The following is a 19857-nucleotide window of genomic DNA, read 5'->3' on the forward strand; positions in this document are numbered from 1 at the left end:
CTGATTTGCATACTTTCAGTTTTTTTTTTGCTATTTTAATCATTCTTTGTAAAAAAGTGTAGTGATTTTTTGAAATATAGGGGAAAATGGGGCACCACCAAACACGGGGTAGCACCAAACACTAATTTTTATTTCTTAACTACTTGGACTATCTCAACCATTTCTTCAGTAGGCAAACATCCCTATAGTGCCTATAAATTCCTATAGGGCTTGTCCTTATAAGTCGAATATTTGATTAAAAAATCGCAGTGTTTGGTGCTACCCCGTGTTTGGTAGTGCCCCAGTTTCCCGTATACAGTCTCTATATATCTTTTAAGTAATTAAAATAATTGAAAGTGGTCCAAAGTTAACTTCAAGTGTGGAAAAAAGCGTGTTTACATCCTCCCCAGAAAGTGTTTATTACTTCTACCCCAGGTATTTTGTGAAAAGACAAAAATGCACAATGACACAAATTTTATTTTTATGGAAAACTCAATTATTTTTCAGCATCCGCATTACCTTCGATGTATTGCCTATACCCAAGGGTAAAACATGAGCTAAGAAAGATTTTCCAAAAAATTACTGTATGCTTGGAAAATCCCCTCAAATTCGCATCTGTTGAAAATGTTTACATGTGCCCCAGTCTCCCCTACGCTATGGAATTTCCAAAAAGTGGTAGGGGTTTCCTGAGGTTTCTATTAAACCGGAGATACGGGTTGGTAAAAGTTAACACAATTCAAAATGGCATAGTTCCTGTTCCTTTTGAACGTTTGTCCAAATCCCACATGCGTAAATCTCGAACATCAAAATCCCGAATGCCAAAATCCTGAAAGCCAAAATCTCGAATTGATCGAAATTTTCGAAATTTCGAAAATCAAAATTCTTAAATGTAGTTGCTCATACGATTGCATCCACGCTTGTTGAAAGCAAAGGAAAATTTTCTATGTTTTGGAAAATTTATTCCTCACATTAACCTCCGTATAATTTCGATTCTTTTGGGATTTTGGGCTTCGGAACTTTTGTTGTTTCGGGATTTTGGCACTCGGGATTTTGGCTGCCACAGCATCCTAGAACATGTGAATTTCGTAGGATAGATGCTCTGGTATTGTTGGGCTAGCCATCGGGCGCGTCCCACGTGGCGGATAGAGAAAGGCTGTGTCTGGTTCTAGAGTAGGTTACTAGTTTATTTGGAAATAGCTACAGATATCTATGGACATTCTTGCGCCTACAAGAGGTCCTTAGTGAGTAATATACTGTGAGCTACCGCAAAATCCGTATCTCCTGCGTGAGGAGACCTGTAACATAAAAAGTTACTTCAGATTTAGCAAACCTAACACGACGACAACAGCACTTCAAAATGGCCAAATGGAATATAAAAAGCCATGCAAGGTGTTGTAAAGAGGAAGGGACTTCGGAGCAGATAGATGACTAGGTGGCTGAAACAAATTCAGGAGCTTGCCTTGAGACTCTGGTAAGAAAGTGACTACAAAAACATGTAACCTATATTGTGAGCTCTTGAGTAACCGATAACATCAATTTCTTTTGCTGAATTATAGAGAACGTTCTGATGCTCTGATTTATATTTCACTCGTCATCTTTCTATGTCAAGTGCCCGAACTTCAACTGTAAACCCAATTCACATGCATTTGAAATTGGCTTTTGTTAAGAATCTCACCTACAATAAGTTGATCTAGGTTTATCACTAGTTTCAAAAGCTTCTGGACGATTGAAAGAAGGATGTGGCAGACCTTTATCCTGATGGTGTTACCCTGGCCTTTGGGATATATAACTTATCCGCCTTATCAGGCCCAGGATATGGAATTAAATGCATCCTCTTTCTCATTGAAATCAAGACCGACTTTCGTCTTTACACGAACACAAACGGTACCATTCTACAGAGAAAAATACTCCCAGTTTTTGAAGTATGACAGTTGGAAAACTTATAGGGTAAGTGTGCCAAATTCCGGCCAGCTTGAAATTTCGGCCACCTTTTTTGTTCCTCGAATTTCCATGAACTTTTAGATTTTACGTACTAAAAATGTAGATTCGACAAACGAGATGACGTGAAAAAGATATTGGAAGAATTCCCGAAGGGCAAGGAATTATGAGAATGAAGGTGGCCGAAATAGGGCACCAAAGATATGTCTACATTTTTATTCATTTTAAAATGTAATAAGAATGTTTTTAAAGCAAATAAAGACGATAAACTTTCTACAAGGTTCTAAGCAACACTCCTTAAGTAGAAGGAATGAAAAAAAAATAACAATTTCTATTAAAGATATTACATTTCCAACTTAAGACTTTGGCGCTTGCATGCAACTATGCCGAAATTTGGCACACTTACCCTAGAAGACCCGACTTTTATAATTATTCGCATGTAACGCTCTTCTTTTGGGACAATTTGGACCACTTTTAATTTACGGCTTCCTTCATACGGTCTAGTTTAGATGTTCGATATTCTGTTTGAAGATCCGTATTTGACCGATTAGGAGCAGTTCATAATAGATGATTCCCTTCCAATCCCACTTAAACTAAACGACAAAACCATCCAGTTCATCGCTCCTGTAGGGAAATTCTGTAATTTTTCTGACATTATCACACGTGAGTTCGAAACCTTAAAATGCCAGTTGAGCTTTTTTGTCATATCAATTAGGTTCGAAAGTGCAATTTATTGACTTTTTGATAAAATCTCTTTAGTAGATTTGTTTTATTAAATTCATTTTCATTTGAATTAGCAAAAATCTCAAATATGTTACTTCTGACATTGCCACGGATACAGAATCATATTTTCGAAAAAGCCGTCCTAAGATTCGAACGAAAATTGTCATATTCTCGTGCCAGAGTTACATAATTCTCCTACTTGATGTTGCATCATTCGAGTCACTTTGTCAGTCTTCGTCTACGATTTTCTGTGAATGATAGTTGTCTTATGTAAATCAATCAAAACTCACATAATACTCCCTTAACAAAATAAATAAAAGACCAACACCAAACTTTAAAGAAAAGACATGTTGTTAAACTTCTGTAATTTGAACGTTTATTTTTATTTCATCACAAAAATTACACATCTCTTACTGTTTGTGTGTGTGTTCATCAATTAATTAATTATTCAATTATAATTATTAATCATGGTATTTTATTTAATAACGTATTTCAATGTGGGGTGTGTTTTGTTGTGTCTTGAGTGTTAAGGTTATGCAATGTCCTCATCTTTATCTCATTTACTGTGATAACGCTAAAGCCAACATCTCATCGATGTTAAGTTTTTTTTTTTTCAATTTTTCTTCATTAGTCAATAGATTTATTTTTAAAACTAATAACTCCATTTTCTTATGTGGTGTCGCATTTCATCAAAGGTTATGCTCCTAATTTTTACATGGTGTTTTTTCACTAAGATTTTTTTTTTCATTAAAAACTATTTAACCGTCCTTAAACTGCACATTTTAGCACATTTCTGTTTTTTTTATTTGTTGCGCCTTCTTGTCTCTATGAAAAAATAGATTTTGACAAAAAAAGAGATTTATAAAATTATGAAAAAAAAAATTGCCAATGGTACTCAAAAGAATTGTCAACTACTGTCTTGTATTTAATTAATATTTGCGTTTCACTACTAAATTTCATTATATTTGTTTTTCATTTTATCTAATTTGCTATCATGAATTACAATATCATTTTTTTTATCAATTACTTTTAGCATCATCTAGATGTTCGTTTTGCTGCTTTTTAAGTAGAACGAATGCTTCTTTTGGGTGGATTTCTGTAATTCAATATTTTAATGGTAATAATTTTTTTCTACAGATTTCTTTTCTAATTTATATGTGTTCTTTTTTTAAATTCTTATTATCATTTTTCTTTTTCTTTGCCTCCTTTGACAACAGATAAAGCAGTAATTGGTAAGTCAGTAGTTTCTTTTCTTTCATCTTAAGAGAGAATTTTCTGTTTATGCACTTAAATATTTGCTATTTTATTTCATCTTTAAATAGTTACATTATTGTTGAGCCGACCTATAAAATGAGAGTTTTTCTTTTTTTTATTTTAAATGTCCATCTAAAAGCCAAATTATTTAGAAAGAAAGCAAAGGATTTTACTAAAAAAATTTGGCCAAAGGTGAGGTTATGTGAAAATCATTGCCGTCCTAGAGGCTAAAATTCAGTTAATGTTTTGAAGAAATGAAGCTTCCCAAAAGGACATTATAATGACATTGTGAATTAATCTAAAACACTATTATGCACCATTATCTATCGAGTCAGGACTCATTCAGAATCCAACTCAAAAACCATTCCTAAATTCACAAAAACAAAAAAACAAAAAAAAAGGTTGTGGTAACAGGGAAAATGTCTAAAACACTTTGACTTTCTCCATTCTTTTTTGTACAAAATATTATTTTCATCTTAATTTCTCATCTCTTTATTTAGTTTTTTTTTTTGTTTTAAATGTCTTGTTACTTTACACAATCAACAAATTGGCCGTTTAGCGACAATGCTTACAAAATCCATTATCAGGCACTTTAAAAGTTCATCCAAAAATTTGTTTTTTTAAAAAGTTATTTTTTTCTCATTTCTATATTTTCTTTTCTCATCCATTCTCTTTTTTAAGCGTTATTTATACTTATTCAATATTAAACTTTTTGCGTCAAATCGCTGTCATACGGGGTTGTTTAATGTGAAAACAGAGAGTTACTTTTTTTTTTTAAAGGTTATATCAAATTCAGCTAAGAATTGTGCTCCAGAAGCCAAGTGAAAGAGATCTTAGGAATTTTTGAGACATAGATTTTGGAGTTTTGTTAAGTCGCTGTAACTTAAACTGCATTAAAAGTGAGGTTAAGGGAAATTTAACCTCACTTTTTTTGTATTTTAAAAATATTTTAAAATAAAATTTCGATGAACACATTAAAATGAATGTCTTTTATCAACTGCAAGAAATTCTGCAATATAAATTGACAAATTTTAAAGTTAAAAAAAATAAAATGAATTTTTCTTACAGATTCCACCAAATATTTCTGAATTTAGCGACTTTACAAAATTCCTTAGCGATCTTGCAATGAAACATTTTCCCAAACTGATACAACTTAAGCAATGTGCTCTCGTATATTCATCCTAAAAACCTCATTTAATTGCACAATTTATCATCATGTTCTCTACATTAGTAATTATTATGTATTAAATATCGTCGTTTCATTTTTTTTTGTTTTGACTCACCATCCACATTATTAATGTATCAACTTTTCCCATCAATTTTACACATTTAATATTCTTCACTTTTAACACTTAAACTACATTGGATATCTCTCTCATTTTGAATTTTACTTTATTGTTCTCAGTTTTGTAGTGTTTTTTTTTAAGTGTGGTGATTTTTTCTTCAATTTAAAAATCTCACATATTATTTTAGAAAATACGTAAAAACCTCACAGTTTTGTGTAATCTTCAAATTGCTTTCAAATTTTTTTTTGTGTATATCTTTAGGTTCTTATATGTTTTTTTTTTTAATTGAACCATTTGGCTCAAATTTTCGTTTTTCTTTCATTTGTTTTTGTACAAATTTTTTGTGTGTAAAAAAATGCCAACAAATGGGTGCAAAAGGACGGACATTTGGGACAATTTGGAAACCTTCGAGAGTGCTCTTTGGAAAAGGAGGAAAAAAAACATTGAGATTTTTTTTTTCAAAATTTTTGGCGGGAAAGACGTTGGGAGAAATGTTTCATATTCACGATTTTTTCAAAGGAAGATTACACAAAAGACTGTCTATTCAGCAACAATCCTTTTCTTTTTTTTTTGCATTACCCATCAACCAGAATAAAGGGGGAGTCTGTAATTTTTTTCAATTTTTTTTTTGTTTTAAAGAAAAAAGTCCTCTTTTTTGTGCAAATAAAATAAACCGAAAAGTAATAAACTAATGGAAACTATACAAAAAAAATATTTAATCTATTTTATTTAAACTAAATATTAGCGTGGTAAAAATAAATGGGTAAGAAATGGTAACGAATTTTTTGTTTCTGTTTTATTTTTTCACCTAATATATTAACTTTACGTATCAATTTACATATTTTCATCAACTACTAAAAACAAGAATTTTCACGTTTTTTTTTGTAAATTCCTGAGATTCCAATGAAGATGTTCCATTGGAAACAACATTCTGTGGAATCTCAAAATTTTACAAATAAGAATTTGTGTAACAATTCCACCTTTTAAATTGGTAACTTGCGCGCCCTTCTTAGTCCTTTTTTTTTATTCAAAGGTTGTTTTTTTTAATTAAAAATTGAGATACATTTTATCTTTAGAAGAAACATAATAAAGTTAGGGGTGAGGAAAGAAGATGAGCTTTTGGTTGATTTTTTTTATGAACATTCCATTCTCTCTCACACACCTTCTTTTTCTTAAAAAAAATATTACAACAAACAAAAAAGACGTAAAAACAAAAAAAATATTCCTACAGTAACTTTTAGTATATTAATTTTTCATTTTTTCATTTAAAAGTAATTCATTTTTCTATACATACTTTCTTCACTATTAATCTGTTCAAATATACAATTACAATTAACACTATATAATCATCTATTATTGTACAAATATTCTTCAATTTAACATTATTTATAATTGTTTTCATTTTTTTTTATTCATCATCAATGCAAATGGGAACTGAATTAGCAATAACGAGACTTAAGACTACAACTGTTTTTTTATTCTCAGCAATTTTTTATATTATCTGTTTTTTTCTTATTTTCGAATTTTCTCTCAACTACTTCAAGTTCTTTTTTTTTGTTTTTGCATGTCAATAATCCACTAAAACTCCTCATCATCTTTTTATAACTACTCAATGAATGTGTTAATAATGCCTAATCAGACTACATTGTATATTTTTTTTATTATTCTTTTTTCATCTATTTTATTAAACTTCTTTTTTAATGATCTGAAAAATGGAAGTGAAATTTCGCAGGAGAGGCTCCAATATCTTTTTTTTTTCTTGCATTTTCACTTGCATTTGAGGGTTTCGGTAGCTGCCAGATTGCACTAAAGTGTTCCATTCACATCATGAGCTTTATTTGGGGAGCTTTTTTTTTAGGGAACTCTATGTCTTAAGTCTGCCGTTGATAATATCTTTCAAACGTTCTGTCATCAGGAATTGAAAATGCATTGTATTCTTTACTTTAGAACCTTAAGGAAAACCTAAGAAATTATTCAAAAATTGTTTAGACTATTTTTAAAATATTTTTACAGGTATTACAGCTTCTACATTCACAAAAAATTCAAATAAAGAGTGAAATAATTCAGAACGTCGTCATAAAGCTCTGCAAATAGAAGCTTCTTGATGTGAATCTCAGCTTAAATAATAAGAATATTAGCATGGAAGCCAATTAAAAATTTATTTACTAAAGCTTTTTTTATTCTTCTTGAGAAACGCATGAGATAACTACACTCCAAGGATTTTCTTGCAATAATTCAATGAAACAGAATCAATAGAGATCTTTAACAGTAATTTTTATTCTTTGTAAATCCTCTCAGGATTTTCATATTCCATTTTCCAGGTGGTTTTTCTCCTCATCATTACTCCGTCACTACACCCAAAAACATCGAAAAAAAATTATAATAGGAATAAAACTAAATATTTCACTGACTGAGTGCATTTTCTTGCAAATAATTTCAGTCACATTCTTGCTGCTTTTTTGACTTTCATCTCTCTTGTATTTTCTAAAGTTTTTTTTCTTTTATCTTTTAAAAATCAACACTCACACACATTTCTTTTTTTTATTTTAATTTAATTTTTTTTTTCAATTTGTCTCTCTGATATTTGCACAAGCTATTTATGCCTCTATCATTTCAAACAATTCACAGGAAACAATGTTCAAGAACTTTGTTCATCATCATTAAAACAGCATCATTTATCTTTTTTTTTTCCATAATCAAGTATTACTAAAGTATCTCCTTTTTCATTCTTGTGTTTCTGAATGATGTGTGACTTCACTATAATTCTTTTTGTTACTTCGACATTCAAGTTGGTGAATTCATCTTCCGCAGAAAACACGGAAGAAAGGTGGTTATTTTCATCTTAAAATACTCGTTCCTAATTAGTATTCGACGTGATTTGTGATTTAAAAAATATATATTATATTTCACATGAATATCCAATTTATTCCCCTCCCCTCCCAGGGCACACCCATCAAAGAATTTTGCGGCAGTGGCTTTATAATTCCGATCAATCATATTTATGCTCTTTCCGACGCACCAAAGGATCTCAATACACTCTCTAGTGGCGCCATCTCAGTCCAACTTGAATGGCGAAACTCAAGTAACATCACCCTTTCCTTACAAGTAAACTCATGATTAGCGATTTTTTATTCCGAAACAAATGACAATAACATGACAATTAAACTAAGTTTTCTTTTTTTTTTCATTTGTCGTTGCTCCTATGTTACTCCTGGATGGATCCACCTCGTCAGGAGCTGTCACATCTTTTCGGGCTCACACAAAAAAACACCGTGTCCAATGGTGGATGATAAAAAGATGTGTGTGGGGTTGTTGTGATGTTTGGGTAAAGTCTTGGATTAATTACACTTCTTGATATTTTGAGAGGCGAGAACGAAGCTCGAGGTTTTCCTGTCGCAGCTGATCCACCTCTTGCTGTAAACTCATGTTCTGTTGAAGATTTTGAAAATAAAAAATTCATTAATTTTCCATTTACTGACAAAGTGACAAAATTTTTCAATTAATAAAGATAATTGATGAGGTTTGAGATTCAGATTATCCAAAATAATGTATTTTATAGAAAGAACTACTAATCCGCTAAATTCTGAGATGAATCTTTAAGCCCCAGATTTTCTCAATTCTTTGCCTTATGCCCTAGACACACTTACGACTTAAGCCGAGAGACGACTTTTAGTGGAAAATGATGAAAATGAAGCTTAACCATTATTTCAAATATAATTATGCTAAGCCATCTCTCGGCTAATCCGTCAAGGCCCTTATGCCGAAAATAGACACAGGCTGATCCTGGAGAATACTCAGCTCGAAAAATTCGGCGGTAAAGGATCAGCCTAAACTATCATACACCAAGGATTTAGGATCAAGGATTAGCATTTCCAGCACAAATTTTTGTTAAATGTGCACACTTTGATTGCTGAAAGATTTCTTAAGTGCAATATCAATGGATTTTTCGTACAGAAAGGACAACTCTGACCTTCCCATTACTCCATTCTTAATGCATTTTAAGATTTTGCAACATTGCGTCCTATTACTCTGCATGTTTTATCATCCAATTGACATTTCGAAAAGCACCCAAAACCGCCCAAAGTGAAATTTTATATTTTTGGCACTGGCGCTGATGTCGCTAAATCTCGTAAACTTCACTAGACCTCACGAAAAGATCAGCCTGATCCTCCAAATTATGGGCTCATCCGTGAAAGTATCGACACAAATCCCCATTTTTCGGGCTGATCCCTAAGCCGATCCCTGTGTGTATTTTGGGCTTTAGGGCCTCGACAGACCTGAGGATTAGCCGAGACACGGCTTAGTATTATTATATTCGAAATAGTGATTCAACCAAATTTCCATAATTTTCCACTAAGTCGTCTCTCGGCTTAAGTCGTAAGTGTGTCTAGAGCATTAGACAGACTTACGGCTTTAACCGCGCGGCGGCTTAGTGGAAAACTGTTGGGAATGTAGTCTAATCATTATTTTGATTGTAATTGCATTATAAGTTGTCTCTCAGCTTAAGTCGCAGGTATCTCTAGCACATAATAATTTAATTAGATTTAAGTTTGACTAGGGTGAATACCCCGAATGATGCTACTACCCCATTCTATGCCACCTTGAATAAAAGGTATCTTTTCAATATTACGATATTTTCGAATTGTGAAATATATGCTACAATTATTATTAATCGTATCGAGATATATTCATTACAAAGGTAATCATTTTACAATGTCCATATCCCGTGTTAGAAGAATCTGCTAGTCCGTTTGTAGACTCGCCCAGGAGCGCCTTCCCCGCATTGTGGATGCTTCTTCCATGCTCCCGGAGTTGTTGGGCGTAGGCGGTGCATTATTTAACGTTATTAACATATGAAAATTGCCTAAATTACACATTAAGATCTTTGTACCGGGTGGGACTCGAACTCACAACAGTAAGTCGAGCCAGAGAATCGATCCGCCCAAGAGCCAACGGTCTTGCCTATTGCGCCACTGATTCCCCTTATGCTACAATCACTATTGTATATATTTCGTAATTCGAAAATATCGTAATATTGCAAAAAATGCCTTTTATTCAAGGTGACATCAAATGGCGTAGTGGCGTCATTCGGGGTATCCAGATCCACCCTACTTCAAATAAATTGATTTGAATATTCCAACATATTTTTTGGAGGTAGCTAAAAGGCGAATATGTCCTTCTTGGACACATATGTTCGAAAAACATTTAGATATAGAATTTACGAAGATCGAAATTCAACCATTTTGGAGGGCCTATTTTTCAACCGATTTGCTTAAATTTCGATGTTTATGGAAGATGTTGAAATTTCCATTCCGACTGCATCGGACTTAGTAATTGGTAATGAATCGATAATATACCCGTAAATGATTTATCTTTCCCGGATTTACTTTTTTATTTGCCCGTATGCTTGTTTCTCATGCTGAAATATTGTAAAACCTATTTTTCTTATATAAGTTCTCATTTTGGAACAGATCTTGTTTTTGTAAATTTATCAGTTAATCAGTAGTAAAGCGGTATACACAAAAATCATACGGAAAGATATTACACGAATAGCTCTTTCTCGTGAGAAAAGTACTAAAATTAAATTTTTCTTAGAAGTAATCGACATATTCACTCTAAATTAAACAAATTGAAAGAAAGGTATATTTTTTTGTTTTCTTTTAAAAAAAACTGCATGATTTGAAACATCTTAAACAAAACGAACAAAACCTATTAAAATTTTACTGATTTGAATATCTTCTAACTTTATTTTTATGAATAAATCATATTCATTTAATGTCTAAATATCTTTAACTTATTAAAAACGCTTTTTCAAAAGATTCTTGTATCAAAATTTAGAATATCAACTTCCAGAAATAACTTGAAATCGTTTCGCATTCTTGAAAACAATTTTGGGATATTTTCTAAAATACGCAGTGTAAAGTGATCTTCAGACTAGAGGCTTATCCCAGTTCCCAAAGGTCTCAAAATACTAAATGGCGAGCAATTTCATTGTTTTTTGAGAGCCTAATAGATCATTTTTCTTTAATAATCAAATCCTAAGTTTATTTTTCTAAAAAATCGTGATTGATAATAAATTAAAGCAGTTAAGCCATTTTGATAAGCCTTAGGTCTGAAACTCGTATAAGAAAATAAAGGTAAATCCCAATTTCAAAAGTGTCCCACTCTCAAAGGTGCCCCACTTCCCCCTACTAATACAGTATTCTAAATGCAAACGCTTGAAAGCATGAATGATATTTCTCAGCTCCCGAATTCGAATGATATTTTCAAAACAGACAGAATTTTGATCGAAATACTCTAAATCGGATAAGTTATTTCAAATTTTGATAAGTTCTCAAAAGATTTATGAAAGATTGATTAATTTTAATTTTCATAATTATATTTTTGCAAAATAACCCATGAAACAATACATTTAAAAAAAATTATTAAAATTTTAATAATTTTATCTTACCTCTTTTTCTAGGTATCTCGCTCTCATGGCTATTTGATTCTCCTTCTGTCGCCTGGCGTCTCTGGAACGCTTGGCGGCAATGTTGTTCTTTCGTCTTCTAGCCCAGTACTTGTCATCTTTCAGTTCTTCTGGAACAAATTGCTTCCTAGATTTTTTGATCATAGGTTGGGGTTTGAGCTCCTCATCTGAAAACGCGCGTGTACGTGGATCAAAATCTCTACCAGATGATGCAAATGAAAAGGCTGCAACATCGAAAACTAAAGTCAACTATTTTTGGGGGACTTGTCCACAGTTTTCTTTTTTTAATCAAAATCAAAATTTGAAGAAAAGAAAGATTTCAAAGAAAATTCATCACACACTCTTTTGTTTTTTTTTCTGTTACAGTCATTCCTGAGAAAAGTGATTCTTGGTCAAAGGGATATAATTACTGAATAAGTGATTTTGGAAAGATGTTTAACACAGACATACAACATACTGGTGAAAGATGAAACTTTTAGCATCTTTTAATTTTTAATTTGTAAAAGGAAAATGATAAGAAAAACGTGTGAACTGATAACTCGATGGAATTTTATGGAATGACACAACGGTTTTGTGTGGGAAACATCTTTTTTTTTCTATCACAGTTTTCGTGAAAAATGTAACAATGGAGCAGCCTCAAAAATAACACACAGAAGCAGCCAAGAAAGGCCACACAAGCTGAAAATTCCAACTGTTAAACTCTTATTTATGTTCTTTATTTTAAAAGTATGCTCCTGAAAGTTAATAAAAGCGAGCGTCAATAGCTTTTAGTCAAACAATTGAAAGCATTTAGAATAGAAATTTGTTAGCTAATTTAACTAGGGGAGACTGGGGCAAAATTTGTCGAAATGAAAATTTCAATATTCACTATTTTTTTTTAAAAAAAAAAAAAGAGAATGAGGCTTGAAATTTTTATTATAGATAGCCTTCATGAACCTTCTTAAACTCACAAAGTTTCAAGGGATTCGAGGAAGGATTATGTAAAATAAAAAATAATAAAATATTAAGCCCTTCTTCTTCTTCTTCTTCTTCTTTTTAATTTTTTAGGCCGGACGATATTGAGCCCTATTTTTGGAATATTTGGCTTACAGAAAATATCAATACTGAGAATACTGATTAGCTCAATTTAAGCACATTTCTCGTTAAGATAGAAAAAAATTATCTTCGACAAAGTTATAGAGGAATATATTTCCTATAAAACTATGTCAATTTGATATTTTTAACGATTGCGAGAGTAAAACGTCACAAATTATCCGAAGTCTGACAAAATTTGCCCCATCAATTTTGTTCACAAAATCGACTTTTAGAAAGTGATTCGAAAATCACATTTCTTTCGAAATAGAGGAAAATACTCTTCTGCAATGTTGTAGAGCAGTAAATTTCCTATAAGAATATGCTCATTATAAAAGGTTTAAGTTCTTTCAGAGCTCTTGAAAGAATTAAATATGCATTTTGACAAGTTTTGCCCTAGTCTCCCCTACTAACTACTACTTTAACTACTACTAACTAATTTAATTACTTGATAAATTTAAAGTTTTGTCTTAATTAAATGAAATAGTCAAAAATGGCAACAAATTTAGCCATCAAGGCATGGTTTCTATTACTTTGGGATGTTTGAATAAGCTTTCGTAAAATATAAAAAGAAAATTTTCAGAACTCTAAGACTTTCCGAAAGAAACGAACTACAGTTTTCCATTATAAATTTTTTAAATTCTATTTTTCATCATTAAACTTTATGATGAGTTTGTTGTAAGATATATTATTAATTACTGAGACAATTTTAAATCACAGAATTCTAGTACTTTTCCATTTATCTGTAGATTTTTTTCGATACCAGAAAAAAGTTGCGTAATTCTTTAAATAAAGAAGAAAAACCCAAAGAATTACAGCCATTATTTTTTAGATAAAAAAATGATTTTTTTTATTTTGGTAATATTATTTAAATTATTTTAACACTGTTTCTATTTTCAGATAATATAATATGAAATTAATTCCAATTGTAAAAGAAAACCTAAATTTCATGAGTAAACATTAAGGGTTATAATCTTCACTTAATCAAGTATAAAAAGTATTTTAAATTAGCAGATTTCATTAGAATTTTATCTTCTAATCTGTAACTTCTAATCTAACAAAAGAGACTTAAACCCGAAACAGACTCAGGCTATATCTGCGGAATATTTGAAGTTAATTTAATAAATAGAGTATTTTACCAAACAAAATGCATAATTTTGCTGTATGATATTTTTAATGATTAAACTGCTAATTTAGACAGGAGTAGGGCACCTTTGAATTGGAGCAGCTTCAAAATAGAGTTTTTTTATCCCATTATCAATTGAAACTGGATCTGGCCACAATATAATTTAGCTCCACAAACTAATTATTAAACTAAATTGTATTATGATAAGATTGAATTTCATTTAAAAATAGGAGAAAAAACCCAATGTCAAAGGCAGCCCAATTCAAATGTGCCTCACTCCCTGTCTTAGCCGTAGAACCAATACTCATCTTACATTAGAATATTCAAATAAGGTTTGGTTTATCTTCTTCAATTTATCTTTATCAGCCATCGGTTTCGAACCTTCCGAATTTTCCAAAAAAAAATTGTCTTTAGAAACCATTTCCGATCAAAAAATCTCATTTTTTTTGTTGTAAACAGTATAATTTTGACAATACTTTTGAAAGATTTTTCAAAAAAAAAAAAAAAAAAAAATTAAAGCGAATATAGGAAACGAAAAGTCTTGGTACTATATTATTCTTTTTTAATATTCTTTTTTTTTATATTTTTGCAAATATTATTTTTCTTCCACGATTTAAATTTCCTAAACTTAAGTTTAACAAGATTTAACTAGTCAGAGAACTTTAAAAATAAAGAGGAAAACTCTTTCGGTTTGTTCGTTAAAACATTTTCTATATTTTTTTTTTTATTTTCCAAGATCTAGAATAAAATTTTTAAGTATTTCCTCATTGCAGACTGTAAAAAATGACAACGTTTGTAACCAATTTATACTATAAGAAAAATAAATTGTATGAAAAAATAGTTATTTTTACGGAAATATATTCGTCAGTTAAATCAGCATTTGTCGTAACTTCGTTTTGACAACTTTTCAGGAGACGAAATTTTCAGTTCAATATTATTTTTCTTAAAAATGAGCCCTGAATGCGATACTTTTGAGTCACAATAATGAAAGTGGCACTAATAAACTGTAAGTTAACTCGAGAAAATCTTTATGAAATTATTTAAAAGTTGCAATATTGAGAAATATGTTAGAAGAAACACAATAATATTTTATCGTAACTTCCATAATTTATAAAGCCGTATCTTCCAATGTATGGAGATTCTGGAAGTTACGACAATTTTCTCAAATGCATTATATCAATTTGAATTATTCTAGTGATAATAAGTGCCATTATTTGACTAAATTAGTCAATAATACTGTTATCCCTGTCCCTAAAAGCTTTTATTTCATAAGTTTTATTGAATAAATATTGTGCGCCGCGTCGCTTGTTTTGTTTTGAATTAATGACAGATGGGTAGGGATTTTTTCTTACTATAAAATATTAATATTGTAAAATATTATTGAAAAAAGTCCTAGTAATTTTCATACACTCTGAATTTTCTCAACTTTTTTAAATACAAAATAAAGCAATAAATAAGTTCTCAACTAACAGAGAAAAAGAATATATTTATTTGTTAAATATTACATCAAACTACAAGTTCTGAAAAATTGCTCAAAATTCCATATCAAATTCAAAATTAGAAACCGGTTTTAAACCGGTTAACCCATTTCAGAGACATCCAAAACCGGTTAACCCTTTAACGACGAGATACTTTTTACCAACTGAATATCAACAATAAAAATTAAACTGAGAAACATAATTAATGATAAGTCTTACATCTAACCTTGGAAAGTCCAACAGAGTCTGATTCGGTGTATTTTGTGTTTCTATGAGCGATAGGGACAAAAATAGCCCAAAAATTTAAGTAATTTTTTTTGACAATACCATTGAATAATATTTTTCACTTTAATGAAATATAATACGTATGAGTATTGTAGTTTTTATTGCCGAAACGGTTTTGCTTAAAAATATTGGAAGTTTAAAAAATAAATAAAATCAATTATGAATTTGAGAATTTAAAAATTCGCCATTTTTGAGCTCAAATATTTACTAGATAGCAAATAGCTAGAGACTTGCAAAAGAGACTAGATTCCCTCAACCTTCTACTTTGCAATTAGGTACGTACAAACATAAGGAAAAATTGCCTTTAGGTAGTCAGGAAAAATTATTTTCTTTATGGGACACCGGTGTTCCAATCGTCCTTAAATGGTTAACCGTCTATCCTAAAAACCCGGTTATTTGGAATCACTACCCAGAATACTTTCGTCATAGAGCGGAACGAGCACTCTATCACTTGAGCGTTTTAATTAAAATTACTAAAATGAGGATTACGTCTTTCCTTAAGTTAAGTTAAGTTACCGATTAGTTAGTTAGTTAATTAAGTTTCCGATTTAGTAACAAATGTTTGCGAAGAATGCATACTTCGTAAGAAAGATTTCAGGAGTAAGTGGGGCATCTTTGAATTGACAAGCCTTTAAAATTGGGCTTTATTCTATTATTTTTAAATGGAATTGAGCCTTATTATAACGTAATGTGGCTTTACAATTGTTTTGTAAAATTGTTTTTGCTAAAGTAAAGTCTAGTTCCATTTGATAATAGATGAAAAAGACTTCATTTTAAAACTGTCGCAATTTAAAGATTCCCCACTGCCCCCTATGAAGATGATTAAGCATAATTTCACGACATAATAAAGATCACAATTATTCAGAGTCTAACAGTTGGTGGGCGATTGAGGCCCATTTTCTCAGCGGTCAGGCCCACAAAGGAACAGTCAGTCAGTCAGTCAGGGAGGCCTCATTGTCTCCCACTCATCACCCGATTGGGGACGGAGTAACTTACTTGATTCCGCCGGCGATGGGGGGTTCATGGTGTCTGGACTGACACAGTCGGAGGGTGAGGGTGAGCGCTCGCGCTTCGTGGTCACCTGGCTAAGGCCAAGGGAGAGGCCGGTACTGTGGCCCAGAGAATCGGATCTGTGCCCGAGTCCATTGCTGTGACCCAAATGCCCGCCTGGCAAACCATCCACTGGAATATTGTTCTCCGACAGGAATTCATCCAAGTCCACATACTGAAAAAATTAACAATTTTATAAATTTTAAAAGTTATTTGAATTGAAAAGAAAAAACATGTAAAACTAAAATTTGAGTTTTTTCCTTGTCTTTTTTTAGAGTGTTTTCTGAATTTCCCATAAAGTGCAGAAAGACCATAATTCATTTACAAATATGTTTCATGTCTCAAAATAGATCAACTCGTTGGAGCTTGAGAGAACACGGAATTTGAGTGAGTGTGGAGTGTGCATCTGGCGGAAGACTTGCAATTGTCTGTGGTTGATAATTGATCAGTTATTTCTGGATAGTATATATGGCTGTTTTGCAAATCAATTTGTGCAAAAGGTCCTACGAGATAACACGTAGAAATTTATGTTAATTTATAAGACATTATATATTTTATGCTATAGCATCTAGAAAATATTTTTTCCTCGTGACATACATAAAAAAAACGAGTTTCTTCCAGATTTTTCGTCCCGACCCACAATAATATATATCTTATTTTTTTGCCTTCACATATTTGTGGGAGGAATATGATAAAATTCTTTTTTAGCCTGACTTGACTGCTTTTTCACATTAACAAGTTATTTTGCTAAATAAACTCTAACGAAAGAATTTCGTTCGTCTCCTCCCTCCCCTCAAAAAAAAAACTTGCATCTCTCTTTCAATGAAATGTCTAAGGTTCTTAAAGTTCAAACCCACTAGAGTCATTTTCTCTCTATGCTTCGGTGACTTTTGCATCCATAGCCCAAGTGAGAGAGTGTTATATTCTAAAACTAAAATTGTTCTATGTAATTTCACCTAAAATTTATGTCTTCTTGGTCCATTATCATTATGCTGACGAAAATCGTGGCAGAAACTCGTGACTCTTTCCGCTCACTATTTACAACTGTTTTTACCCCAATGACGTCATTTAACAGAACGCAACTAATAAATCTCAAGAGTTGCGTGCTACACATTCCAACTCACGATCCATCGTGAAAAACCCATACATTAGAACATTTCTTTTTACAACATTTATTTCACATTTCAGAAAATTTCTCAATGAAAACTTTTTCCTTGTCCTTTTCGAAGGAGTTTATAAAATATAATACAACTTGTACAGAATTGAATTCAGTTAAATTTTATAATTTACATTTTCAATTATATTTTTCCAAACAGTTCTTCGACTGAGAAGAAAGTTTTTCCTTTTACAAAGTTTTTTTTCTACAGTCTCATAAATTTAGTTTTCTTGAAAATTGTATTTAAATGTAGAAGAAAATAAGTCAGTCTAGGAAAAGTATCTCATTAAAGCACCTATATAATAAAATTATAGAGCAAAAAAATTGCAAACAACGTTAGTTATATGAAGTATACTTGAATTCGTAACTTATTAATGCTGTACCACAAAATTATTTCTATTTTAACTTATTAATAATAAATGCTTTTGAGCAGATGCCTTTGAAACATATTAATATTTATATTACAATAATTTTGTTATAGTACTAGGGTATCATTTAGATATATTCAGAAAAGTTTCTTAAATACAATTCATGCGGAAAAGTATAGGGGAGACTGGGGCAAAAAGTCACAAATCGAAAATTTCAAAATTCAATATCTTCCAAGATAAAAAAACAGCGGCTCAAAATTTTTTCTATAGGTAGCCTCCATAGACCTTCCTAAATGTACTAAGTTTCTTAGAATTCGAACAAGGAATTTAGAAAATAAAAAATATTGAAATTTTAAGGCCTGTTTTTGCAATATTTTCCTTACAAGAGATATCAATTATTACCTACCTATTTTCCAAAATTGATGCACTGGTGAATATTTTCTAAATGATTCTGATTCTTTAAATAGGAAACCGCTATCTATTTTATTAGTTTCCAAAGATTATGTTCTCGAGAAATTCTTTTATTAAAAATTACCGCTTGGGGTAAAAAGTAACAAAAGCAATGGAGCAAAAAGTAACAAAAAGCGAAACAATTTCTGATGTCTCACGGCGAAAAGAAACGTCATTACCAATACTCGCCGCTTGTTGTTTGCATATTGGTCAAACGATTTGCAGTTTTTTTTTCTAAAATAGCTTGAAAAACACTTTTCTCGTTCAGATAGAGAAAACTGTGTTTTAAAAAGTTGTGGATGAATAAATTTTCTATGAAAATATGTCCTCTCGGTATTTTTTTCAAATTTACGGAAACCTGTAATGAAGCGAATCAAAATATGATAATACCCCATGTCTGGTACTAATTGCCCCAGCATTTTTGGGAATGGTCACAAAATTACGTTTTAAAACCGGCTCGATAAACGTATTTCCTTACAAAATAGAGGAAAATTACTCTCACAAAGTTGTAGAGCGGTAAATTTCCTATAAAACTGCGATAATTAGAAATTTCTGAAGCGCTCGAGTAGCTTGTAACAAAATATCCGTTTTGTGACTTTTTGCCCCAGTCTTCCCTAGTGTTCGTGAGTTTTAAAATTGATTTAAACTGATACATAGATCATCTCGAAATTTTCCAAAAATTGTAAAAAGCTAACTTATAAAGAATCAGATTGGTTCGGCTTTTCGGTTTTCTGATAAATGTATGGATTCCATAGGTTCTCTGAAGGGAAATTCTGTAACAGTATGACAATGTCATATGACAAATTTTCGTTGTAAAATTCGGGATCAGGACAACAAAAAATCCAGAGTGCATCGAAGCTATTGCAAGGAACTTTATGAAGCTTTTAATAACTGATATTAATGAGATTTACAATGAGTTCTTCCGAATTTACCGCATAACAAATTTTAAATTTATCATATGACATTATCATATTGCTACATATAGAATTTCCCTACTACTGGTGTGATTGATTCAAGATCCCCAAAATGAGTTGCCCTTTCAAAATTGCTTAGAAATAATACGATTGAATTTCAGACAAAAATTAATTATTGGCCCTTAAGTTGTCTGTATCTGGATTACAAGATCTTTTCAACGAACCTCAACTTGACCCAATTGGTTATGAAATACCTAAAATACGCGTTCTAGTCTTTTTATTCTTTGATCTTGAAAATGAGTCACTACAG

General features: G+C 31.4%; 1 protein-coding gene across 10 annotated transcripts in view; it reads right to left on the minus strand.

Moving 5' to 3' along the window:
- Positions 1-2993: 2993 nt before the first annotated feature.
- The window catches only part of LOC129801913 (thyrotroph embryonic factor), a 135582-nt gene continuing 118718 nt past the window's right edge, over positions 2994-19857 (minus strand). For 4 of the 10 annotated variants that reach the window (XM_055847364.1, XM_055847363.1, XM_055847357.1 and 1 more), the window contains 3 exons: positions 16606-16834; positions 11632-11873; positions 2994-8609 (listed from right to left, as the gene is read on the minus strand). In XM_055847364.1, coding sequence (XP_055703339.1) covers positions 8523-8609; positions 11632-11873; positions 16606-16834 — 558 coding nt within the window. In that variant the 3' untranslated portion in view covers positions 2994-8522. Of the gene's footprint in view, positions 8610-11631; positions 11889-16605; positions 16835-19857 lie in introns of all 10 variants that reach the window. The other 6 variants (XM_055847362.1, XM_055847360.1, XM_055847359.1 and 3 more) reach the window with 2 other exon arrangements.

Source organism: Phlebotomus papatasi, chromosome 2 (genome assembly GCF_024763615.1).
Source record: "Phlebotomus papatasi isolate M1 chromosome 2, Ppap_2.1, whole genome shotgun sequence".
Taxonomy (NCBI): domain Eukaryota; kingdom Metazoa; phylum Arthropoda; class Insecta; order Diptera; family Psychodidae; genus Phlebotomus; species Phlebotomus papatasi.